Raw genomic sequence first — 26,160 nt, 5'->3', positions numbered from 1 at the left:
ATTTCTTCTTTTAAACCCTTATCCCATTGGTGGATTCCTTAGGTGGCAATTTCTAATCTTATATCTCTTTGGGTGGTGTTTCTATATCTGATAGAGTGGTGAACTATTTATCCTTTTTATTAGTGTTTGGTTCAACCCATTGTAAACATCTCATTTTGTATCTGTTAATAGACTTTGGTCCCCGGCTCCAATGATAAGGTTGACATACGTCAACCAATGGTAATTAAAGAGTTCACAATAGTTTAGAAGTAATCACAGCTCAAAAGTGCTCAAATTACTTTTAAAACAATGATGAAAATGACATTTACTCAATGTTTTGACCATATATTTTGACCCACAATGAAAATTTGAGTGTATTTTATTTCATTGGAAAGTAGACATCCTAGGCTTCAATTTAAGCATATATTTTGTATGATATGAACTTATATTGAGTGAGTTATGGCCGTTTGAAGTTAGGCCAACTATGTAGTCGAATTTAGGGTTTTTGGGAAGCATGCGTACGCAACCACGTTTCCAAGTCTTCAAGACTTGATTTGTATCCCATAGAGTGGTAAACTATTTATCCTTTTTATTTATTAAGTGTTTGGTTCAACCCATTGTAAACATCTCATTTTGTACCCATTAATAGACTTTGGTCCCTGGCTCCAATGATAAGGTTGACATACGTCAACCAATGGTAATTAAAGAGTTCACAATAGTTTGGAAGTAATCACAACTCAAAAGTATTCAAATTACTTTTAAAACAATGATGAAAAATGACATTTACTCAATGTTTTGACCATAAATTTTGACCCACAATGAAAATTTGAGTGCAGTTTATTTCATTGGAAAGTAGACATCCCAAGCTTCAATTTAAGCATATATTTTGTATGAATATGAATTTATATTGAGTGAATTGTGGCCGTTTGAAGTTAGGTCAATTGTGTAGTCGAATTTAGGGTTTTTGGGAAGCATGCATACGCAACCACATTTCCAAGTCTTCAAGACTTGATTTTTGGCCCCCAAAACATCTTTTTTTTATGGAGGCTAGCTGCTAGACCATTGGGAATGTCTCAAAGCCTCTAAAAAGCCTCGAAAGCCCTAATTTTAATGTATAAATATTCACTTTATGTCTCTAATAAAAACCTTAGCTAGAGAGAGTTGATTTTTTGCCTTCATCTTCTCTAAACCCTAGTTCATCTTCTCTAATCACCCACACAGCACCTAAGCACGTTTTTTATAGATTCAAAACCTCTCTCTAGTAGTTTTCTAGGGCAGAAACTAGTTTTCTAAATTGTTTTCAAAAACTTTTTCAATTAAAGTTTGTTCTTAAGTTGTGATTCCTAAAAACTATTGTGATTATTTAATTCTCTTGTTCTCTTAATCTAATCTTTGTGTTGTAGGCACTAAAGGGTTGGTTAAATAAACTCTAAACTCATAATCTTAAGTACGGTGAGTGTTCTTTCCATGAACTCCTTCTTTGTTTAATACGATTCACATGAGTTTATTAATATATTTTTTCTAATTGTTATATTGAATTTGTTTGATGTTTTTAATTATGTTTGATATGTATTAAATATGATTTTGGGTTGATATAATCTGTTCTATTTGTTCTTGTGTCTTTATTTTATTCTTATGTTATATTAGCATGTTCTTGGTGTGATGTTAGTTTGAACATTAATATTCGTTTTGCTCAATGATTATGATTCTTGTTTGGTGTGTTAACATAATTATAGGTTAGTTATATTCGATTCTTAGTTAAGTATTTAGGGTTTCTAAAATGCTTATTTGTTAATACCTTTTGTACGAGCCTTACCCCCTTGTCAAGCCCAATCGCCCTAAGGCCCGTAAGGACTAACTCCTATAGAGGCCCGCGCCGACCACACGTAGTAACGCGCAGGCCGTCCAAGAGGTCCGATCTAAGAGCGCTCAAAGCAGACTGTGACGTGCCTGGCAGAGCACAGACTTACCTACGGGGTTGGTCTCGGCGCCACTATCATTTTCTCCTGCCCGCCACCAAACATCCACTTAGATGAAACGGTGTTGGACCTCCCTTCCATTGCCTAGGGAATGCCCCTGCCGAGCATCAAACCCAGTGGCGGAGCCAGTTCCAATACCACTCAATTTCTCCCACTCCCAACTAAACCCCCACTTAGGGGTAATAGTATTGGACCCCTCCCTTCACCCATCAGGAAAATAATCATGACCATTCCACTGAGTTTGGCTATAAATAGACGAAGAAGAATCAATCGTAAGGGTGGGCACTTCGAGAGAGAAAAGACCAGAGATAGAGAGCGGTAACAATTCCCACCGAGGAAGAGAGGGGAGAGAGAGTGAGAAACAGGGGAAGGAGGCCCAGTACACGGGCTTGCCGAGCATAACACCACCGGTTATAGGAAATCCAGAATCCCACTATACAAATAGATTGTGAGCCCAAATCCTTGCGAGGCCCAGCAGCCTAGTTTTGGGACGCACACCTTTGTTTGTTCAAATCTTGCAAAATGTGATCTTTCAAATCTATGCTAAAGGATGTGTATGCATCATCAAGTATGCATGCCCATATTAGGGCAAAATCTCGTTTTTATTTAAATAATCATTTTTCATGTGTTCTTTGATTCTATTTGATGCATTTTAGGTTAATTATTCAAGTTTATTTGCTTTCCATATTTCATTTGGTAAATTTTGCCATGTTTTTTTTACTTGAAATTTGTTCCTTTTGTGTTTTATTTAATTGTTATCTTTACCTTTTTAGTATATGTTTGATTTTTTTTTATTGAGTTTCCCATTTTATTATTGTGTGATCTTTAACATGTTGTGTGTGCCTTTTTTATTAAGTGCATGATGTATGTTTAGGGTTAAGGATTAAGGCTCTCTTAATAAACTCTTTAATTAAATATGGTCTAGCAACACATCATGGAGGTCGGCCCACACGCCTGGCAATCTTAGGTGCCTAACATTTTCTCAAGCTATACCCAAACTCTGAACCCATAATCTGATATGCAGACTTATGTATGTAAGTAAGTGGCCCAAAATGCCCAATTTGGTTCCTGGACCTAAACCAGATGGCGACTCCATTTTTACCCTCTGCCTGGTCCACTCTAGGCCAAGGTGTACTTCCCACGAGAAAACCACTTGTCGTGGGTGCTTGCACCCACACCCATCGTATCATATTACATTCCAGACATCCTTCACCCCCTTCTCGGATCAATTTGGTTTTTCCCTCACAAATCTGGTATCACCAACACAACTAGCAACGTAGGACTATGTTTGAAAAAGTTTTTAATGTCGAAAACCAGCAAACCAAAATTCAACATTAGAACATGTTTTTTTATGTGAAAAACTAGAAAACCAAGACTAATGCTTGATAAGGTTTTTGATATAAAAAACCAAAAAAAAAAACAAGGCTCAGCATCTTTGAAAAAAATATTGATGTGGAAAACCAGCAAACCAAGGCTTCAACATGAAAAGGTTTTTAATGTGGAAAACTTAAAAACAAAGGTTAACATTTTGATAAGGTTTTTGATATGGAAAACCAAAAATCCGGGGTTTAACATCTTGAATGGGTTTTTTAATGTAGGAAATCATAAATCGGTAATATGGTAACCCAGCATATAGACCAATCCAAATGTTTAATTAGATCATTTTTTCAAGGACCTAGTCAAATCCAGCCAAACCCAACGTGTTTGTGAAGAACCGTGTAACTTGGCTTAAAATTACCTCTATAGGTCCCCTCTATAGACTTCTTTACTATTCAATGTGTGAGTATATGGTGATTTAGAGAGGAAAAACCTAAAGAACGGGGAAAAAAAGCCATTGGAGATGTACACAAATTGTTGATGCCCTTGATGTTTTATTATTGCTCACGTGTTTGTTTTAAATAATTTAATTGAAAATTTATAATTAGTTTAATTGTATTTTTATCTCATCCAAATTTTACTAAAATATATTTTTTAGGTATATGCCTCTTTTATTAATTTAAATATTTGTGTTATGATTTTCTAACCTTTTTTTGTTTTTTTATTTGACCCTACCGTTCTACCAATGACCAATTGATTGAACCAGTGACCTAACTCATATATATAATCAACATTTAGGGCCTATTTGGATTGAGGGAGGAAGGGGAGTAGAGTAGAGTTGACCCAAAATTGGCTTAGTCAATGCTTAAAGTCTTCCAACTCCATAGTCTTTCAACTGTCAAAAGGGTTGAATCTCCAAGAAAAGTGGCCTTTGAATTCCAAACCTTGATGAAAGTAACCTAAACCCTAAGCTCTAAACATAACACTAACTTTAACCCAAACCCTAAACAATAACACTAACCCTAAACCCAAACCCTCAAGTCAACTAACCCTAAATCCTAACACAAACCCTTAACATTACTATTAACATTAACACTAATCCTAACCCTATTTCTATATCTAATCCTAAATATTAACACTAACCATAACCCAAAATTGTAACCCTAAACATTAACATTGATCCTAGCTCTAAACACTAACCTTAAATCCATACCTTAAAATTGACATGTCATTAGCCAATGTCCACATAAATTGGTATCTCAACCAATCCATCCATTACTTAAGGATTGAATTCTATAATTTTCTCAAAGGTTATTCCACATTTCTTGATGCTCCATTCTTGCCCACATCATCATACTCTTTAATTGCGTATTACAAAACCTCAAGTTGAATTTGTTAGCAACATGACAAGGGTAGTAGTGATGATACCCATGTGGTCACTACTACTTGATATTTGGAAGTGCAATGGTTAACATCCAATGGTGTCAACAAGATATTATACATATGCCATTGTGTTGTGTCACATATTGCCTAATAGATCACAAGACTCCTGCCTGTTCAACAATGCCAAATGCGAGCGAGACAACTTGATTTTCTCCGAATCCCACGTTGATGCAATCACCATCTCCAGTGTACCTATGTATTACCAATTTACTATATGAAATGTAGCATCTATAATTTTATGATTAGCCTACAATGTTTGAAGCTTCGATGGAAGGACCAAAATGCCAAAACACTTGATGGAGTATCGCATTAATTAACCGCCACAGAAGCATTGCGAAAGGACCACGAAACCTTAGTGCTCAGTTTTGAACTACCATTGCAGACAACAATGGTAAAGATTTGTTCTTAACTAAACTGAAGGGTCTGCCTTAACCTGAGTCCTCGTTTCACATTTAAGCAAGTTCATGTCTAATATTATGTGATCTTGTATGGAGCCAATTTTTTATTAATTATTATTATTATTATTATTATTATTATTATATTGTTTTGCAAGGGTATAAAAGCCCCCCCCAAAAAAAAGGGATACGCAAATACTTTACCAAACGCCTCATTATCTCAGGTTTCTTTTATTATTCTTATCATATAACATCAGCAAAGCATCCTATCAGGAAAAAAAAAATTCAGAAAAGGAGAGTTGATGACTTACTTTTGAGGCGGCCCACCTGTTTGATCAACCCAGTTTGTCAGACACCATAACTAGCTATGACCCATTAGAGAGTAACCTCTGATTTTCAGCACATGGTTCAGAAATCTTTTCCATTAGGAAAGGAATACAAAAGAAACTCCCTTTTTCTCATTTAAATATGAATAAAGAATGCAACTTGCAACATAACCTATCAAAGAAATGTAAGGCACCCAATGGCCATGATAATGGAAAAGAAGCTAGGCATCTTCTTATCTGCAAGAAAAAAGAATAGCATCCAAAGAGGGCGAAGAATAATTACACAAAGAAAGAAAGAAAGAACAACCGAAAAAAAAAAAAGGAATAATGATACAAAGCTGGAGCTCTCTCTATATATAGTGTTCTCCCAAACATTATCAAAACAAGAAAGAAATGAAGTTCTTGTTTCAGTTCCCCTGCTGCTCATGTTTCTGCTTCATCAAGCCCAAAAAGAGCCAACATAAGGAGAAGGAAGCAAAGACTGATTGAAAGATGTAAGCACTTGGGTCAATTCTTGCAAAACAATGGAAGAAGTGCTGTCATTTGCTCGCTTTTCTTTCAGCCATATCTTCTCATTTCTTGCTGAAGGAAAGCATCAAAATCACACCGGTCTTTCCATTTGTATCGTTATTAAGCATACCCTTGGAGTTATTTCTCTCCAAACTCAATGATGTCTTTGCTTGTAATGCTATAAGAGAAACTATTATTTGTTCTTTCTGCTTATCTCTTGGCAATCATTTGGTATCAAGTCCATCTCCCGCATTTGATGCTCAACTGAAACCAAACCAGTCTGCGCAAGAAACCTGCATATAAACCATTTATTTTTTACAGAACAAGCCTCCAAATAATAAATTGAACAGGTTATACCGATATTCTAAGTTTTATTCAAATGATTTTTGCCCAAAAATAAAAAATAAAAAGAGAAAAAGGAAGAGAGAAATCTATTTATGCCTACTTGGCTTGAACAAAGGCTGGCAAAATATGAACTAAACACAGAAAAACAAACTAAACATTTTAGCTGTTTCATCAGGTATATAATGCAGCCTCAGTAAAGCCATGCTACAAATCTAAGGCACCTTTCTGGGATCATCAGTGTATTTTCTATGTCCTTCAAATTTGATAAAGAATAAGTTTTCAATATTTCTTCAATGGTTTAACCTATCACATTATTTTTTTTTTCCATCAGTACATTTTATTTATATTTATATCTTATTATTCTGAATAACTATCTCAGTATCTCTATTTCAAAAGAAATTTATTCATAGAAATTAGTTTACAAACATTTGGACAAATTTTGGTAAGTTACATACACACCCAGTGGGTTTTGAACCCATGATCTCACCCTCCACTTTAAACTTATAAGGGGAGAAGGAGCCAGTTGAGCTAGAGCTCATTGGCACATTCCGATTTGTTACTTCAATCATATCATATATTAAAAGAAAAGCAACTTCATATTAAAAGAAATAACTTTTTTCATATATTTTCTAATGAAAAACTTATAAATTGCAAAATTCCTGCAGATGAGGTAAAAAAAAATCTTTTACCTTGACCCAAAAAAAAAAAAAAACCTCACTCCATTTTTCCTAAAAGAAAAATTGAAAACCATCTCATTCCAGGTATGAATCATAGTCTCATAATAACAACAATAAGCATAGGCTCAGGTAAAAGCCTATCAAGTCTATGAAAAAGCACAGCACCGTGCTTTAACAGCAAGACAAATTGAGGTAGAAGATATAATGGCCAAAGCCAGATCAGAGTGTTCTGGTTTCATTTGTAGGGGAAGGATCAAATTGCAGATTCAAATTCTAGTAATGCCAAACTTGACATCCGGTATGTTTCATTCAGGTTATTTAAATTAAAACAGATGCAAAACCATTCTAATGATTTGACAGTAACAGACTACTTTATTTTTTATGGGGCAAATAACAGTCTGGCTACAAATGCATCTGTTATACCAATAATCAATAGTCTTGACTGCAGGAAAATATAAACTTCCTAGAAGAAGATAATTTCAAAAATACAAAATGAAAATGTCACTTTACTTAAATTTAGAACTAAACTAAGGATATATTTGGTATTCGAAAAAGCACGTCCAAATTATTTCCACAGAGCTACCACCAAGTTACTATACCTAGTGAGGCGATCGCTTGTAACCATTTCATTAGATTAAGTTATGTTCCAATTATATCAATATCATCTATCAGACTACCACACAGATATAAGTATGGATAACACAAAAGCAGAAGTTATCAATTTTTGTTAACTTGAGTTGCAATATACCTACCACAGAGTCTGCACCATTTGTAGGGAATTTGGGATGAAATAAAATAATACAAGAGAAGTCCTTCAAGTGTATTTTGTTGTACGGTTTGCAAAATAGAACCCATCACTATTTATGAAATGGAGTACACTAATATTATTAGTACAGAATTAGGTTCAAATTTGGCATTAAAATATAAATCTGTAATTATTATTAATTAAAAAAAAACAAACAAACAAACAAAATCACAATGGCAGAAATGTCTATGGTGAATTGGCAAAGTTGTAGCAACAAGTCACATTTATATCCTCCAAAACAAAAACAGGTCCGAACTCATTAGTAAAACTAAACATGTGCAGATTCATTACCATAAGAAGATTTAGAAATAGCAAGTTAGTCCTCTAAAAACTAAGTTTCTCACCTTCACTCCTTCAGAGAAACAGTTACCAACTATAATTCATTCTTTAAGGCCTGACTAGCAATTTGCCGATAAGAATGACCTTAACAACCATTTATAAAAAAAATTAATAATAAAAAAACCCATTATAGCAGCACCAAATTATCAGAAATGAAAGAGCATTGAGTTGCAAAATCGGTAAAGTTTTGTCAAACAATCAATAGTCTATTCCTATGTAATGCTACCATGCTCAATAAATTTCTACAATTATCAAAGACAACAAAAACCCATGTAGGATCATATGAAGAAAGTGTACACAAACAAGTGGGCGGAGAAATTAAGGTACCAGCTAAGAAGCAAGAAGAGGGTAACAGTGATTAGAACAAGGAATCCGACATGAAGAATTAAGGAAGAGTCACTTGCAGAGAATGCTAAGGCCAGCATCACAACAAGGCAAACACCCAGTAACACAAACGCTGTTCTTAGCGTATTCCATGTGGGACCCTGAAATCCATTCAACAAAACAGACCATTATCAGTGCTTGGACTACACACACACACACACACACACACACATATGAGAAGGAGAGAGAGATTGTACGGACGTTGACACCGGGAGCGAGCGCTCCGAGAAACACAGCTTGTGCAGATGATATGGCTTCTCCATCTGATTTCTTATTTTCCATTTTTGGGATTGAGATCTGGAGACTGGAATTGCACTTCCTGAGACTTTTGTGAGAGAGAAGAGAGAGAGAGAGAGAGAGAGAGCTGTGAAGAAAACGGTTGGTTTATGGATTAATTGGTTCAACAGTTAGGCCCAACTTGAAGCCCATATTATGAAAATTAAATAAAAGAAAAGAAAAAAGCATCGAGTCCAAACTCCAAGCCATTCTATAATTGATCCCATCTCCGTCTATATATATCTAAAACAAGCAATAAATACTACGTTCTAGTTGAGCTACTTTACCATTCATATTATTATCTTTTTTATTTTTTATTTTTTTATAATTTTTTTTAACATTACACATTCACTTTTTTAAAAAAATATTTACACTTTCTCAAACTTTTTTCCTTTTCTTACTTTTACATCTCCCCATTACTCTCTACTTTAATATTACTCTTCATCTTTCTCTTTATCTTCTTTCATTTTATCTTTTTTTTATTCTCTCTCTTACTATAAATTTGTCATTTTTTCTTTTTTTTTATTTACAATTTCTCTTTCATTTTATACATAGTTTTCCCTTTCATTTTATGTATAGTTTTCCCTAACAAAAAAAGTTATATATATATATATCTCTCTCTCTCTCTCTCTCTCTCTATTATTTGGTAGTTTTTTTATAAATATTTTTGGTAATTTTTGAGCCTTTATGATTATTTAGTGTAATTTATGGTCCAATTTACAAATGGTTTGATAATTTATGAACAATCCAAGCTTAAAATGATAATTTCTATCCTTTTTGTTTGTTGCAACATGGTGTCTCCAATGCAAAACAAATGAATATTAAAATTTTAGGTTCATGGGGGCTCAAGCGGTGTTGGTACATTTGCAATTCAAATAGCTAAATACTATGGAACAAGTGTGTTTGTTACTGCAAATCTAGTTTCCAAGTATCACTTTTCTTCTAATGCATAAGTTTGGTTTCCAAGTATTCATATATTTTTAGATTGTGATTGGCAATGAATGAGGAAAAATTGGCTGTTTGCAAGGATCTTGGGACTGATGTTTGCATCAATTATAAGACAGAGGACTTTGTGAAAGGGTGAAGGAAGAAACAACTGGAATTTTTTTTTAATATTGAAACCTCAATTTTCCTCAATGTTTACAGATATTGATGTTTTTCATTATTCTTTTTTCAATGAGTATTAGGTGATAAAAAAAACTAACTAAATGTTCAATGGCAGGAGTTTATGTTATTCTAGATCTTATTAGGCTCTAAAGACTTTTCTTGATTTTTTTGTCCATTTTTCTTTTTGCATTCACAATTATGCAATTTCTTTCTCCCACCATCTTTCATTATCCTTTAATTATTCATTATGTTTTTGTTTACATTTCAAATGGCATAAAGCTCCACATCTGATGGTAAAAGTGATTTTGTAGAGATAAATGTCCTATTGAGAAGTGGTTTTTTTTCTAAAGTAAGTAGTTTCTTTTTCTTTTTTCTTTTTTCTTTTTTCTTTTTTGAGAAACCGGTAAGGCAGTTTTATTGCATAAACATTAAACTTTTGTCAAGTAATACAAAATTGGTTACATCACTATGGATGTCTTCTAACCATATTTGAGGTTCATACAAGAATTTTGCCAATTTGGCAAGCTTGTCTGCAACTATATTACCCTTACGCCTAACATGTGTGAAAGAAGCATTTCTCAAGCTTGAGATTAGCCGGCGCGAATCATCAATGATGTGACCAAAGGCAGCCTGGCAGGGTGAGTCCAATATAAGGTGCTTGTGGATGATCTCAGAGTCTACCTCAAAGACAACATCATGTAACCCGAGCTCAATGGAGAAAGAAATGGCTCTCCTGCATGCTAAAGCTTCCACGTCCTCCATCGTGGGTGGTAGAGCAATGCGCTCCGATAACGCTGCTATCACCATTCCTTCGAAGTCACGCACAACCACTCCCAAACCTGCCGTTCCCGAGTCCTTGAAGATCGCCCCATCACTGTTGGCCTTGTACTGATTTGGTGGAGGAGGTAGCCAATGGATTCGGTGTGCCACAACTTTTTGCTGAACTAAATTATCTTGTGCCATTTGAAATTCATGAAGCCGATCAACTGCATCACTATAGATCCTTCCCAAAGCCACAGTGGTTGTTCCCATTCTCAGAGCGTCTCTGTTATACCAGATGCTCCAAGAAATATATGCAAACAGCTCAGCCAAATGAGTAGTGTTTTGTGCTAAAATACCTTGGAACAGGTCACGAAAGCAAACTAGTTTTTCAGCCAAAAAAGGTCTACAACGCTCCAGCTCCCACCAAACTGATTTAACCTCTGCACACCCCCAGATTGCATGAATTGTGTCCTCTGTCTCACTGTTGCAGCGGTCACAAATGGCATTTCCCGTGATGTTCCTCTACATTAAATTCTTTTTTGTTGACAAGGATTCGTTGGCTGCTCTCCAAATGAAATGTCGAATTTTATTTGGGACTTTTAATTGCCAAATATCCAACCAAAACTTCTTGTGGGCTGTCGTGTTTGATGGTCCGGGAATTTTCTTTGCTGCCCCAGTTGAAAGGAGGCGATATGCTGACTTGGTGGAGTAGCAACCATTCGGTGTAGCCGTCCAAATCAGTTTGTCCTCAGCCCGGGTAGAACACAGGGGTATTCCGAGAATAGCAGTAGATTCGTGGGGTGCAAGTTCGCCCACCACTTGGTCTTCAATCCATTTGCCATTTTCCTCATCAATAAGGGCACACACCCGTGTGTTGTTTGGCAGATTTTGTTGAGGCAATACCACATGGCTAGAACACAAATCCGGAAGCCATTTGTCCCCATTTATCATGACAGACTTTCCATCACCTATTCTCCATCTCGAACCCAACCTAACAACCCTGCATGCTTTAAGAAAGCTTTGCCAAGCATAGGATCCCTTGGCCTTCACACCATCATCAAGAATAAAGCAATTGGGGAAGTATTTTGATTTAACCACCGTATAGAAAAGAGAGTCTTTGTTGTGTAACAATCTCCAGACCTGTTTTCCCAACATCGCTAAGTTGAAGTTTTCAATATCCTTGAATCCTAAACCCCCTTGACTCTTCGGCAAACAAAGTTTTTTCCAAGCTACCCAATGCGTTTTCCTTGCTTCCCCTTTGTAACCCCACCAAAACTTCCGAATTAATGATTCAATATCCTTGCATAAACTTTTAGGAAGTTTAAAACATCCCATAGTGAAAGTGGGCATTGCTTGGAGAACCGCTTTTATCAATACTTCGTTTCCACCTTGCGATAAAAGTCTTTCTTTCTACCCTTGCATCTTATGCCAAATTCGTTCTCCGATGTAGTTGAAACTTTGTTTTTTTGCTCTACCCACAAAGGATGGTAATCCGAGGTATTTTTCATAATTGGTAGTGGCCACTACTCCAAGGAGAGATTTTATTTCTTGCTACATATGATTGGTGATGTTGGGGCTGAAAAATAGTTGGGTTTTGCCTTGGTTGATTTTTTGTCCCGACGCCTCTTCATATTGGTGCAATATATCAAGGATGGTGTTGCATTCATGTGTGGTGGCTCGACAAAAGAGCAAACTATCATCTGCAAAGAACAAATGGGAGACCTTTGGACTGGCACTACAAAGGGAGACTCCTTTGATTGAGCCAGAAAGTTCAGCTTGTTGTATGAGTGAATGTAATCCTTCTACACACAATAAAAATAAATAAGGTGATAGAGGATCCCCTTGCCGGAGGCCTCTATTAGGTGAGAAGTGACCATATGGTTCGCCATTCACCAAAACAGAGAAAGAAACTGATCTGATACAAGAACTAATAAGTGAAATCCACCTGGTTGCAAAACCCAATTTTTCCATTATTTTTTCTAGGAAAATCCATTTCACTCTATCATATGCTTTACTCATATCCAGCTTGATGGCCATGAACCCCTCTTTGCCTTTCCTCTTATTTTTCAAATGATGAAGGGTTTCAAATGCTACCAGTATGTTATCTGAAATCAACCTATCAGACATGAAAGCACTTTGTGTTTCTAACACCAATTTTGGTAGGAGTTTTTTGAGGCGATTGGCAATGGTTTTTGAGACAATTTTATACAAGACATTACAAAGGCATATGGGTCTGAAATTAGTGGCTTTTTCTGGGATTTTTGTTTTTGGTATAAGTGAGATAAAAGTATGGTTGAGGCTTTCTGGCATGGCACCTGAATTGAGTATAGATAGGGAAGCTGCAATAACATCCTGACCAATAAAATCCCAACAGGATTTGAAAAAAATTGGTGGCAAACCATCTGGTCCCGATCCTGTTAATGGTTTCATTTGCTTCAAGGCCTGTTCAACCTCATGGGCAGTAAAATCATGAATTAAATCAGCATTCATAGAGGGAGTAATCTTTGATTCAATACCTTTGAGGATTTGATCAAAGCTTGAAGGCGAGGTAGAAGTGAAAATATTGTTGAAATAATCCACAAACGCTTCCCCAATTTTCTTGCTATCTTCCACCGCCGAACCATCATCCAAAATCAGTTTAGAAATAAAATTCCTTTTTTTGCCTTGAGTTGCTTGGCTATGAAAGTAGGCTGTATTCAAATCCCCACTCTTCAACCAATCTACCCGGGACCTTTAGTGCCATAAACCATCCTCCTTCACCATGAGCTCATACACCTCTCCCCTAAGCACCTTCATGATTTGCCCCAGCCATTGACAATACCTCGGCTTTTGCTAACTCTTTTTTTTTTTTTTTTTACAGTCAACAATTGACGAATATTGCTGAATGACAATCTGCTCCAAGTCTGTAATTTTGAACGGCAAGCATCAACCTTCCCAATTAGCCTCTCCACCGGACCTCTGTAGTCCCTTCCAATCCATGCACTTTTGATGACACCCTCCGTAGTCCCTTCCCATTTATTACTCCATCAAGCCAAATTTATTTCCATTTTCTATTCAACCACCTCTCTCTCTCTCTCTCTCTCTCTCTCTCTCTTAATTAACGTTTCCTAACTTTGAAACTTTCCATTTATTATTCCATCAAACCCAATCTAATAATAATTCAAACTCCCTTCAATTTTATGACTCCTTCTCCCCAATCAAGCAGTTATGAAAACCGTTCAATTGTCGACCAATTAGTATTAATATGTGTGTGTGTGTGTGTGTGTGTGTGTGTGTGTGTGTGTGTGTGTATTTGCAATTACTCTAGCCTACTTCCACAAATTTGAGAAGTCTCTCTAAAGTGAGTTTTTTTTCCCCCATATTCTTCAAGTTTTCCTGATTAATTTTGTTGGTGATGTGCCATCAAAGATCTCAAGTGCCAACAATATTGGTTCCCATAAACCAACCAAAAAATCTCAAACCTATGGTGAAGAATATAGTAAAAGAATTGCAGTGGGGTTTGGCTACTATAGTTTTGTGATTGTTATCCAATGTTTAGAAAGTTGTGTCTCAGATAGAAATGTATATTCAATTTTTGAGTAAATTGAAGATGCATTCACCATTATGGATAAAGTATTCCCTTTATATATACATAGCATAAATCGGTTTTGTTGTACATACGTATTAGTTGTAAGATAAAAATAGATGCATAACTTTGTACAAGATATGCTACTCTTTTTTTGGTTTTGAATTGTAACAATTTAGATATTATTTTGGGATGCCTTTGCTGGAAGACTTTGCCTAAAAATCCACGAAGACCGATTGGATTTGAGAAAATCCAAGAAGATGTATCCTTGGCTATTTGAAGAAATTGAATTTGGATAAAATATGAAGAAGACTAGTTGAATTGAATTGAGTTCCCTTTCATAAGTCCTCTCTCTCCCTCTTATAGTTTTGATTTAATTTTTGTTTGAGTTATTACATAGTCATTTTGAAAGTGAGAATTTGAATTTATATCAAAACACAATCTTGGCTATGTATTTGAATGCGCCTATTAGTTATTTGAGTAATATCAAGTGTATTTTTATGATGAGTTTTAATTATCATGATAATATCCTTTAAGAGAATGAGAAATTTGAATAATATATTTCAATCTCAAAAAGTTTAGTTGTAAATAAAAAAATTAAAAATATTGGGAAAACAGAACGCACCATAACATAATTAGAAGAATACAAACCACCTAAAAAAGTGATATATATCAATCAAATAAACCCAAAAACAATAGAATGATTTATTTGTAGAGATAGAGAGATTAAAAATAATTTTAAAAATTGTTTAATTTTTAGGGAGAACAAATTATCTCCAACAAATTTAGGAGAACAAATTATACATAATATCACAATTACAAAATAATTATCTATTTCCTCGCATCGCATGGGTTTGCGACTAATTATTGTAAAAGCCTCACACAATACTCATTTATTTAATTAAAGAGCACCTAAATTTCTCTTATTGCAATTACCTAAAAAAACCATCCACACATCCCCACCACCACAACCAACCTTTGTCGATGCTACTAGCAAGAGGTCGCCAATGCCATCAATGTTGCTAGTTACAACAATCAACTTATATAATTAAATAACTCAAAATGTTGCAAGTTTATATTTATGAAGCAGAAAGTAGAATAAGAAGAATAGGATAAAAGATCTAGATTTAATTAAAATTAAAATTTAATTAACAACCCAGAGATTGACAAAGAAAAATAGAAAAATGCAAATATTTAGTAAATTTTCAAATTGATATTGGTTAGAGTGCTCAATTTCTTTGAGCAAAGTATTTGCTCAACAACAATATTGCAGTGGTTCCCTTTTTGCCATTCTGCAGTTGATATTTGAGACTAAAGTACATTTCTTTTTAATTCCAACCCTAGAATATTCCGCAGCTTCCGCTTATATATCTGCAAACCAAATATTGCGAATTCCATGAGGTATGAAGGACAAGGACTGGACCTAGCCAGTAGCAGCAGGGTACTATCCCTACATATACATATTCCAAGTTCTGGTGCTTATCTAGTCTTGGGCAGGGACCTTATTTTTTGCTTATAGAGATTGAGACAAATCTCAAGCCAACTACAAAATGTTTGACACCTTGATCCACGCCTCAATCAAGACCATATGTGTACATAATGCTTAGCATTGATTTGTCAGATGACGTGCCCCTTTTCTTTTTTCTTTTTTTTGATAGGAGACCTGCCCCTTTTTAGATCTAGTAAGTTGTAATATGTCACATTTGATTAGCTTGGAAAAACTCCCACATCTTTTGAACCCCTACCTATGCCTATGAGTAGCACTAGCACAGCACAGTCACTATCCCATTGGATTAGGAGAAATCGAGTGGCACAAAGTGGGAATCAACACTGCCACTCATTGGCAAAGGGAGGGGAGGCAAGGGGGGACATGCCCCCTTGGGTTTTAAAGAATCCCCTCCTCACTTGCAATTTTTATAAAATAAAAAAAATAAAATAATATAGGACTCCATCAACAATATAGGACTTTCCCTTATCCTTAGTGATCACACTTCGTAGACCAATCCATTTGGACCCAAATCTATAGGCTTAAACTTTTTGGTTAATTGGTGTCTTTATATGTTATATTAACTTCTTAATTTAAGTCTTCTCAAGATGTTATCACCTTAAAATAACTTTCTTTTTAAAGTTTCATAGCATGATTGAACTTTTAAGCTACACTAGAACATATCATTCTTTTCAAATAGTATTGAACAAATCATATTTAATCAGTGAGAGAATGTGACGAAATCAGAAGTTCAAAATTGTGGACAGCAGCAAATGCTTCACTTTGTTTCATTCTTGCTTTAAACCTCCTCTTGCAGAGGGCATACTAGAACATTCTATGTACATATACACAAGCTTACATGTAAACTTTATTAATCAGACATCTTGAACTATGTGGGGGGTGCTTTACATGCTAAATAACGATTAAGACCAAAGAAAGGCATACATTGAAATGTTAATTTCCCATATACGTAGGACCACCGAGAGTAGGATCTTGCTGGAGTCGCCATTCTTTCTCTTTAAGATACTGCAAAAGTGGCTGTGGCTCATTTCTTAGTTCTGTCACAGCACCACACCCGTAGGGGCTTGGTCTTTGGAAACCATGAGAAAGCTTCTCCCTTCTGTGTTCATCTGCACCATAAACAAGAGGAAAAGCTGGATGCAATGGTGGGCTCTCCATATATACATTTGGATTATAAGCTATAGGATTTCCCCACTGATCAAAGACACCAAATTTAGAAGCTTGATCTTGGAAGTTTCCAAGGTTCTCAGGGGAATGACGATGAACCGGCCATGTATAACTATTGGCCTGCTCAATATTGTGACTTTCTCTGTACTGACGAAGCCATTCAGAAGAAGTCATTCGACGCGAAGGTGGGTAATTATCCATAAGACCCTGGAAACTATGACCATAATCAGGAGACCCATGAGTAGCAGTCCAATTTGAAGTGTCAAATGCAGCAGAGTAATTGTTTGCTTCTCTAATGCCCCCAGAGGTTTTGCTGTTGGGAAAGCTAGATTGAATGCCACTAAACCAAACAGCATCATCAGGCAATAAAGGAGCAGAAGGTAGTGGAGGTGAGTAAAAAGGAGATGAGTAATTGGGGGTTGCATACTCATGCTCAAAACTAGTGACAGAATGCTCATTTTCACTAATGGAAAGCCCAGCCAAGGATTTGGAAGGTATCTCCTCAATAGGATTCAAGTTATGTTTACTAATATTAGCAGTTCCTTTCTCTCTGTCAATGCTCATACTTCCTCTGTTAAGGACCCAAGCGCTAAGTGAAGGAGGCCCAGCAGAGATGGGGGTTTCCAAAAATGGGTGTGCTGATGTATTATTCATGAGAGGCTCCTGATGCTTGAATGACTTGTTGCACCTGAAATTACTGATGTCAGCATGGAAAGCTAGAGGATCACTCTGGGCTGGGTTTTGTGCTATAAGTAGTGATGTAGCTCGGCGCAAGAATTCATCAGAAGGCACATTTTCATTCCCTGAATCCTTTGGAGACACTTGATCATTTGTAGAAATTGAAGCATAAAGTGGCACCGAGTTATATCTTGTGAGAGGTTTGAAGAGAATGACTTCTTCCTCTTCTGTGGCAACAGATTTACCATTCACACTGTGGTTACTTGGATTTGTGTACACGATGTGTTCCTTATATTCTTTTGTGACTTGGTGAATAGGCTGGCTAGACTCTTCAATTTCAAGATCAGAATTGTGGGACTCCACTTTTTCTGATTCATTCCTCTCTGGAGATTCATTTGACCCTCCTGTGTAGAATTTTCTTTCTGATTTATCATACAAGATCCACTTTCCAAAATCATTTGATCTTTCTGAAATCTTCATTGCAGCATTAATAATGCGGTGAGCACGATATTTTGTTCCACTTTCAAAACTGTCTATATGTTCCCAAGGAGTTGAAAAATCTAACAAGAAGTGTGCACTTGCTACTGGTCCAAAGCCCCTCAATTCATAGTCTTCCCACAGAGGAGTATTATCCAGAGACATGGCCCCAACACTTTTGACATTGAAACGTTGCAGAAGGTCAACAAATGCACCAAAATAGTAAGACATAGCACTTCTACTATTTTCATCAACCCCATATGTTTTTGCTTCATCAAGCATGTTAGCCAACCACTCCACAAATACAAGCACAGCTGGTAAAAGGGGGCAAAGATCCAAGTCACTAGCCTTCAAACATCTATCAACAACACGGCCCATGAAAATGAAAGAGGAAGTCAATGCAAATTGTATCCGGAGAAGCTGTTGCATATCATTGATATCTTTTGAGCTTCTTACTTGTGGACCATGAATTAGGTTCTCAAAGATAAAGATGAATACAGAAACAACTTGAAGGGCTCGGAAAGGGCCTGTTCTAGCTGAATCCAAACACTGATAGGACTCCAATGCAGCCTTTAGTTTTGTATCATTTAGTGCCATCAAAGCATCCAACTCTCTCATAGCAGATGCGAAGGCACAAGGGAATTCCTCAAAACTGCCTCGCATTTAAAAACAGTAAAAAACATCAGAGTTCAAGTACAAGCAGAATACTTTTATGTAAAGAAGGTGTAGTATACTGGGTGTCTTGGGGAGGGGGATGTCTTACAGATCAAGAAAGACAAAAATCATTTTATAATAAACACAACTTATTCATATTTCAATCTGCTAGGAGTACCTGGATTGTATGAAAAAGAAACTCATTGTTCTGATAAAAAGAGACCATAAGTCTGTTTCCATGAAGCACTTGTGTATGGATTCCAACATATTGCAATTTGAAAATTCTTCACTAGATAGTGATTTTCTGTGGAAATCGCTTCTTTCAGATGGTTTTAAGAAATCAAAGTGAGCCTCTCTACAAAGGGAATGCGAATAAGATGATCTGTTCTGCAATATTAAAAACAAACCTTGAGAAATGCCTAGATTTTGAAGATAAGTAAATCAGAAATCAGCATGAATCTGAGAAGGACAAACAACAAATGAAAAACACCATCAAGTCTTACCCTTTCAAAGAGTAAAATTAGGTTATCCCAGGCATCAGGGAAAGGCTCTTTAACAGCTAAACTCCTTACACAGTGGTACAAGGCAAGGAACTCATCACCAACATATGTTGCCAATACTGCTAACTACAAACAAACAGAGTTTATTACACATTAAAACCAAAATAGAAGCATTGCAAATTGTGAAGTGAAATTCCACATCTTAACTAGTTCTCAAGAATGTTCATATATTTCAAGATAATTAAAGAAGTGACTGATGAGAAAAGAATAATAAGTAAAATACCTGATTCTGGGGGTTTCCACTATCTGGCCAAATCATTGTTGCTTCCAAGTAGTGGGAGGCTGCAACCGACCAGTTATGGTTTTGGTCATCAGGTTTTTCATATTGTTCTTTATACCTAGCAAGATCCCCGAGACAAACTAAAAACCGATGGCATAAAAATTGGCATTTCTGCATCTTCTTTGGTTCAACTGAAGTAGAGCTACCACTTTTCTTATTGAACAATGTATCTTCGGGAAGTCTATAACATTTTCTGATTTTCACAACCAAATTTTGGTAAAATTCAGTTGCTTCTGACAGAAATGACGTAAATCCTGCAATACCTTTATCATCATTTCTCTGCACATTACCAACATTTTGTGTCTTTACTGATTTTATGCTCTCACCATTACCAGAACTTTTCTTCATTGTCTTACGAAATTCATCAATATGCTTATAATGAAGCTTCCACAAGGAATATTCAACATCTTGAAATTCCACCTCTTCGCGATCACTTAGAATGATTCCCTCATAACTAGAACGAACTTTGCGGTACAAGTCTTGAACATCAGAGTGCAATAAACCTTTGGAATAAATCAATGCCCACAACTGTTTTTCTGAGTTACCAACCTGAAAACACAGCAATTTCGAGAGTCAGGTAAAATGATGATGTCAGAGAAAGCTTACCTGTAAGAATTGAATAATTACAAGCAAATGCAGCTCCAAAAAAATTACCTCTAAGAGAAAAATCTGTTTTTCTTTATGATCTTTTAGTGGAATAGGTGAAGTAGAAGTCATGGCTAGAGTCCAAACTCTTCAAATATGGTACCTTATCTTCTTGAAGCCAAATGAATTACATTCACAGAATAGCTGACCTGATAGCAGATGATTCTATCCATCAGACAATGAGAGGGAAAGTAACCAATCAACAAATGAAATGCTGGGAAGTAGCAACACACGATATCCCCATGGTTTTGGATGTATCTTCATAACTCTAGTTAAAATCTAACATTCACATGCAGAAGAAATTTATACTCTGGGATGTTATGTATACATAAAGCACATGAAATTTCTAGAAACATTCAAATCCAATGATTATTTACTAAGTCTAAACTGCAAAACTGCATCATATAAGTGAAAATTATATTTTTCAACATTTTATGTAAATTATTTTTGTGGGGTTTTGAACATAAATTGATTCTCCAATGGCATAAAATTTACAAAACCATCATCTTCATGATTATAGCATTACATAGAGGAAAACAAAAACAGTAAAAAAATAAAATAAAATAAAAAAGAAGGAAAGGATATACTGCCAAAGGATGGTAATGAGAATCATGATTAGAGTCATCTGAATTGTGATTGAAAAGCAACATTTTGAGTAAAAAGACAAACCGTCCTCCAGAAATGTGGAGTGTTTGGCGCAAGCAGCACAAAAGTACAAAGACCCTATTAGAACAAAAATTCGAGCAAATTGGGCCGGCCAAAGAAGAAATTCAAGAAGAAGTGATTACATAATCCATTGCAAGTTGAATATCACGAATCAATCCAAATGAAATTCAGGAGACATATGACCCACCAGTCAATGTGAAGTCAAATCTTAACTGAGCTCGCTAAATATCCAATTCACCAGGATAATATTAACAAGAACTGAACTCTTCTTTAGCAGGTAATCCACCGACATCATATTTGAAGAACATAAAAATTCCAAACAAGCATCATACTGGGGTCTTTAATTAAGAATTATCAGTCAAGTTAAGCACATGACACATACTCAACTTGCAAATTACATATTCATAGTATAAACTATAACATAACTACAGATAATTAAAACAAATAAGTAGAAAGAACCAAAAGTCAGGACTTCCATAACCAAAGCTACCCATCTCAGTGAAGAATGAGAAAATTAGCTCCACCACCAACATAAACATCAACACTAAAAGAAACCCACATCAATTAAGGAACATAGAGAGCAAGAAACAAAGTTTTTATGATCTTTGAAGATCAAAAAGAGAGAGAATTGCATCAGAAACACACACACAGTTGTACAAACAAAAAAAAAAGACAAAAAGAAAAAAAGCGCACCTGAAGAACAAAAACAGACAAAACTACAATTACCAAAGTCACAAAAAAGTAGGTAACTTGTGACCAAAGTTGGAAGCAGAAACTGAAAACTAAGCAGCCAAGCAACAGCCCACAAATGGAGGAAGCTAGAGAGAGAGAGAAATGCGGGGAAAGGAAGCTGCAATAGAAACAAGCCACATGTACTGTTTCAGTTGTGAAACAGACAAAGAAAAAGGTGGCTGATGATGATACTCAGACCAAAACTGTTATCTATCACACACCCATCTTCTTCTTTTTATTGTTCTTTGTTTTTTGTTTAATTATTATTATTATTTAAAATAAAATAAAAAACTAAAAAGATAGAAAAAGAGAATAAATTAAAGTGGCTCATTAATCATCATTATCATTATCCTCAGCTTTGTCTTGACTTATATAAACAGGATAACGTGTAATCCAAGCTAAACGCCATCTTTCCGTTAGGTGTGTATTTGGATATCAATCAAAAATTAAAATTATTTTACTATTCAGTTTATTTTTATTACTGTTTATAGATTTATTGTACTTTTTGATACTATTTATGGGTTTTATTGTACTATTTTAACTGATTTTTACCTTTATTTACAGAACTTTCAGCAATAAATTTTTAATTTTAGTAAAATAAACGGTATCTAAACATACTCTAGATTTGCTATTATATTATTTTTTAAAATAATTTGCTATTATATTATTAAAAATACATTTATAATATATGTAAAAGGATGGCATTTATAAAATATATTCATCATTGTTAAAGTTGTGTTTTTGTTGGCTTTATTACTATGATAATATAGGATGGAATTTCATTTTTTAGAGGAATAGAGTGGTTTAGTGCTATTAAAAAACTTTAGGCAGTTTTTTTTTTTTTTTGATAAGCTGCAATGCATTACTGAAGAAACAGAGAACAAAGAGGAAAGTATGCCTTAGATAAATCCAGCAAGGAAGGGGGCAGATTTTCCAAAATGAAAATGAAAGCTAAACGAGACTGTAAAGAAAAACTAACTATGTGGTGTGCAACACCATTACAAGTTCTACTAACCCAAACAAAATTGCAATAAATAAATCACTCAACAAAAGCAAGGATGTTGAGCAGCGGGGTGTGAATGCACCAAGACCTAAAACTTTAGGCAGTTTTGTTGTATATGAAGTTAGTCTAGTTACAAGGGGCTTAGCTGCACACATGTGCATTGTATAGAGGCCGCTGGTGGGTAGTTGGACGATGGGTCTGTCTAGTCTCTATCCAAAATACTTCCAAAAAGAAAATGGGGGCCTTAATCAGTCATATTCTCATATTTAAAAACATTAAACATGCCCTTTAATTCGAAAGTCAAGAAAGTTGAAACAACTCATCCCAAAAAAATACTATAAGAAGAAAATAATCAAGGTCTTATTTTGTAATTATTGAGCATTCACATAGCTAGGACATAATTTACTATTTAATTATTATAATATATTAATTTTGGTATTTAATTTGTAATTTTTATTATTTTAGGTTTAGGTTATTTATTTCCTTATTTTTAGGTGCTTTTAATTCTTTTTAGGTTAAATTTGGTTCTAATTGTGGTTAGGTATCAATTAGGAGTTATTGTAAAGTATATTCTTGTCTGTCAAGTTTTAGGAAGCCCTTAAATAGGTCCCTAAGTTTGTGCATGTTTTTTGTGTGCACGTTTTTTAACAATTATTCAATTAATAAAATTTTGATTTTGTTTTTCTATTTTCTGATGGATTTTAGACCCTTTCTCCTTTTGGATTAAAGAAACCATCGTGGATTCGAGATTATTTTCAGAAGCAAACGTATTTTGTTTCTTATTTTCTAGAAGTATACGTGTTCCGTTACTTGACGCTTCCGCTTCTCGCATCACACTCACATACATGTATATTAGAAAAATGTGTAAATTTTTTACATTTAAGCTATAAATTAACTCATATCAGTCAATTTATACATCTAAAAATGTGTATATTTACATTGTTGCTACAATAACAATGTAGCAACAATGTAAATATACACGGTTACTATTCATATTCACATGTGAATTCATTGTACTTAAAGAGAGAGATAGATCATTTAAGTAATAAAAATTGATAAAAAAATAATATTTTAATAAAATTTAGTGTAAAATAAATAATTATAATGTGTGTATTTTTTATAAGTAATTAGATAATATAGAAAAAGTAATTGTGTAATGGACAAAACTTATGTACAGTACCTTAGGTGGTTTTTCCTAAATTATCTTCTTAAAATTTTGCTATGTGGCTACTTAACTTAAAAAATACACTTCCATCATTGAGAAAAAAGCTACATGGTAGAATCTTAAGAGAGGAACCTAAAGAACAACACCTAAGTACTGTACCTAAGTCTTGCCATTGTATAATATAGTAAATCTGTTGGATGAGAACATGAAAGAGGTCTCATGAATTTTATTTAGTTTAATTGATAAAAGTTATCGTGAAATCAAGGGAAGACTAAAGTCTAAAGAGTTCTTCTTCTAAGGTGAGTTTTACTTTTGGTACGAAAAATTGAAGAAGGAGAAATAAATTCCATCTTGCAAAAAATAAAATGAATAAATGTACCAGTAATTCATTTATTTACCCACCACTAGTCATATCGTATTTACCCACCACCTCTCAAGATTCTGCAATGTAGTTACTTAACTTAAAAAATATACTTCCATTTTTGAGAAAAAAGTCACATGGCAAAATCTTAAAAGAGAAACTTAACGAACAGCAACTAAGTACTGTATCTAAGTCTTGCTCTTATGTAATATAATAAATTTGTTGGATGAGAAAATGAAAGAGGTCTCATGAATTTTATTTAGTTTAATTGATAAAATTCATTGTGAAATCAAGGAAAGACTAAAGTCTAAAGAGTTCTCCTTCTAAGGTGAGTTTTACTTCTAGTGCGAAAAACTGAAAGAGGAGAAATAAATTCCATCTTGCAAAAAATAAAATGAATAAATGTACCAGTAATTTATTTATGGGTCATGCTAACGAGTGCCCTTATGGCATTGGTTAACAATTCATTTTAAGAAAGTTTTGACACCACTTTTATGGGAAATGAAAAAAGTTGTCAAAATATTAATTGTTTTTTTTCTTTTCCCATAAAAACTTTTTTAAATGGATTATTAACCAATACCCTAAGGGCATTTGTTAGTATTTCCCTTCATTTATCTACCCACCACCAATCATATCGCATTTGCTACTTCAAATAATGTAAATGGGACGAGTATAAATTAATACTAATCGAACATGCACTCTCCCTTTCTCTACCTTAGAATCCCTAAAAATCTCCAAACCCATAATCCCTTTCTCTCTTCACTTAGATTGCCAAAGTGAAATCTAAAAACTTGCAAGCAACCTCATATATAAAGCAACCTGATCCTTTCGTGTGTTATATTTTTTTAAACTCAAACACCAATTGATTTCCGTGTAATCACAATTCAAACCCATAAAATTGGTTTCCTTAGACTTTCAAAAAAAAAAAATTCACAATATTTAACACCAATTGCGGAATTAAAAGAATAGAGAAGAAATTATATTAATAGGTTTTTTTTTTTACTGAATTATATTAATGGGTATAGTCAATACCATGATAAAACATCACATGCTATGAATGAATGAATAATGAATAAATAAAATAAAACACCTAAAAAAAAAAATAGAACGAACACTTGTAATTTCTAAAACACTAAAACGGCAGCAAATACTGCTACAACCATAGATCCAGCTGCGAACCCAACCCTGTTCAAAACGGAGCCACTCTAAGCTAGTCCAAAAGCTTCAGCAGGTGGAGTACTAATCCAAGATGGAGGACTCATAGGAGCCTCAGAAGAAGTTGGAGGAGGAGATGGTGGAGAGTTCACCACTACCGGAGACGAGTAGGCACTGGAGTCTTTCTAACTGTAGGCGACGACGCTGAAGCTTTAGGAGCAGGTGCATGTGTTGGTGACTTTGATGGAGAGCGTGAAGGAGGCTGGGCTAAAGTTGATATAAAGAAAAACTCAAACTTCAATACACCTCCTTGCTTGCAAGTGTTCAGATTTCACTTTGGCAATCTAAGTGAAGAGAGAAAAGGATTATGGGTTTGGAGATTTTTAGGGATTCTAAGGTAGATAAAGGGAGAGAGCTCGTTCTTCCTTTTATGGTTCTATTTGGGTTCTAATTTTGGCTTATATATTAAATGAGATTTTCTAACGGAAATGGTAGAGATGGATAACGGGGGTCTAACGGAGGCCACCTCAGGTGAGTTAAGTGATAACTTTTAAATCACGGGTGAGTACTGTTAAAACAGGTCAAACTACAGATGCGTAAAATGCAATTTTCCCTTTATTTTTCGTTGGACAATACCTTTGTATATAGAATATAAGTCAAATGATGCATTTATTTTTTAGAAACAAATATACACAAGGGAGAGAAAATAAAATTAGTATTAATGATGCCTTGTGTTAAATGTTGCTTTTACTTCTTCTTTTTTTTTTTTTATTGAGATAATGATGCTTTTACTTAAATGCTGGATAAAGGGAATAGTTTGAATCAGTACTCTTAAAAGCATTGTCCCCCCCCCCAAAAAAAAAAAGCATTGTTTCATATAACATTGAAATAATTACTTTAC

General features: G+C 34.9%; 2 protein-coding genes across 3 annotated transcripts; both read right to left on the bottom strand.

The window, feature by feature from the left end:
* Positions 1-5,549: 5,549 nt before the first annotated feature.
* Positions 5,550-8,914, bottom strand: LOC142633774 (uncharacterized). Its single transcript, XM_075808026.1, has 3 exons — positions 8,701-8,914; positions 8,443-8,600; positions 5,550-6,242 (listed from the first exon to the last, which is right to left on the bottom strand). The coding sequence occupies exons 1-3, from the start codon at positions 8,779-8,781 to the stop codon at positions 6,143-6,145; spliced, it is 339 nt and encodes a 112-aa protein (XP_075664141.1). The 5' UTR covers positions 8,782-8,914; the 3' UTR covers positions 5,550-6,142.
* Positions 8,915-16,445: 7,531 nt separating this feature from the next.
* On the bottom strand, positions 16,446-21,785 carry LOC142636119 (nonsense-mediated mRNA decay factor SMG7-like). Of its 2 annotated transcripts, none has more exons than XM_075810205.1 (6): positions 21,537-21,785; positions 20,187-20,326; positions 19,476-20,081; positions 19,196-19,318; positions 18,871-19,079; positions 16,446-18,690 (listed from the first exon to the last, which is right to left on the bottom strand). In XM_075810205.1, the coding sequence occupies exons 2-6, from the start codon at positions 20,247-20,249 to the stop codon at positions 16,650-16,652; spliced, it is 3,042 nt and encodes a 1,013-aa protein (XP_075666320.1). In that variant the 5' UTR covers positions 20,250-20,326; positions 21,537-21,785; the 3' UTR covers positions 16,446-16,649. The 2 variants fall into 2 exon arrangements, with proteins under 2 accessions (XP_075666320.1, XP_075666321.1); XM_075810206.1 differs by having other exon boundaries at positions 21,570-21,785.
* Positions 21,786-26,160: the final 4,375 nt, after the last annotated feature.

The sequence above is a fragment of the Castanea sativa genome, chromosome 5, assembly GCF_040712315.1.
Source record: "Castanea sativa cultivar Marrone di Chiusa Pesio chromosome 5, ASM4071231v1".
Classification (NCBI taxonomy): domain Eukaryota; kingdom Viridiplantae; phylum Streptophyta; class Magnoliopsida; order Fagales; family Fagaceae; genus Castanea; species Castanea sativa.
This window is presented reverse-complemented; position numbering and strand designations above follow the sequence as displayed.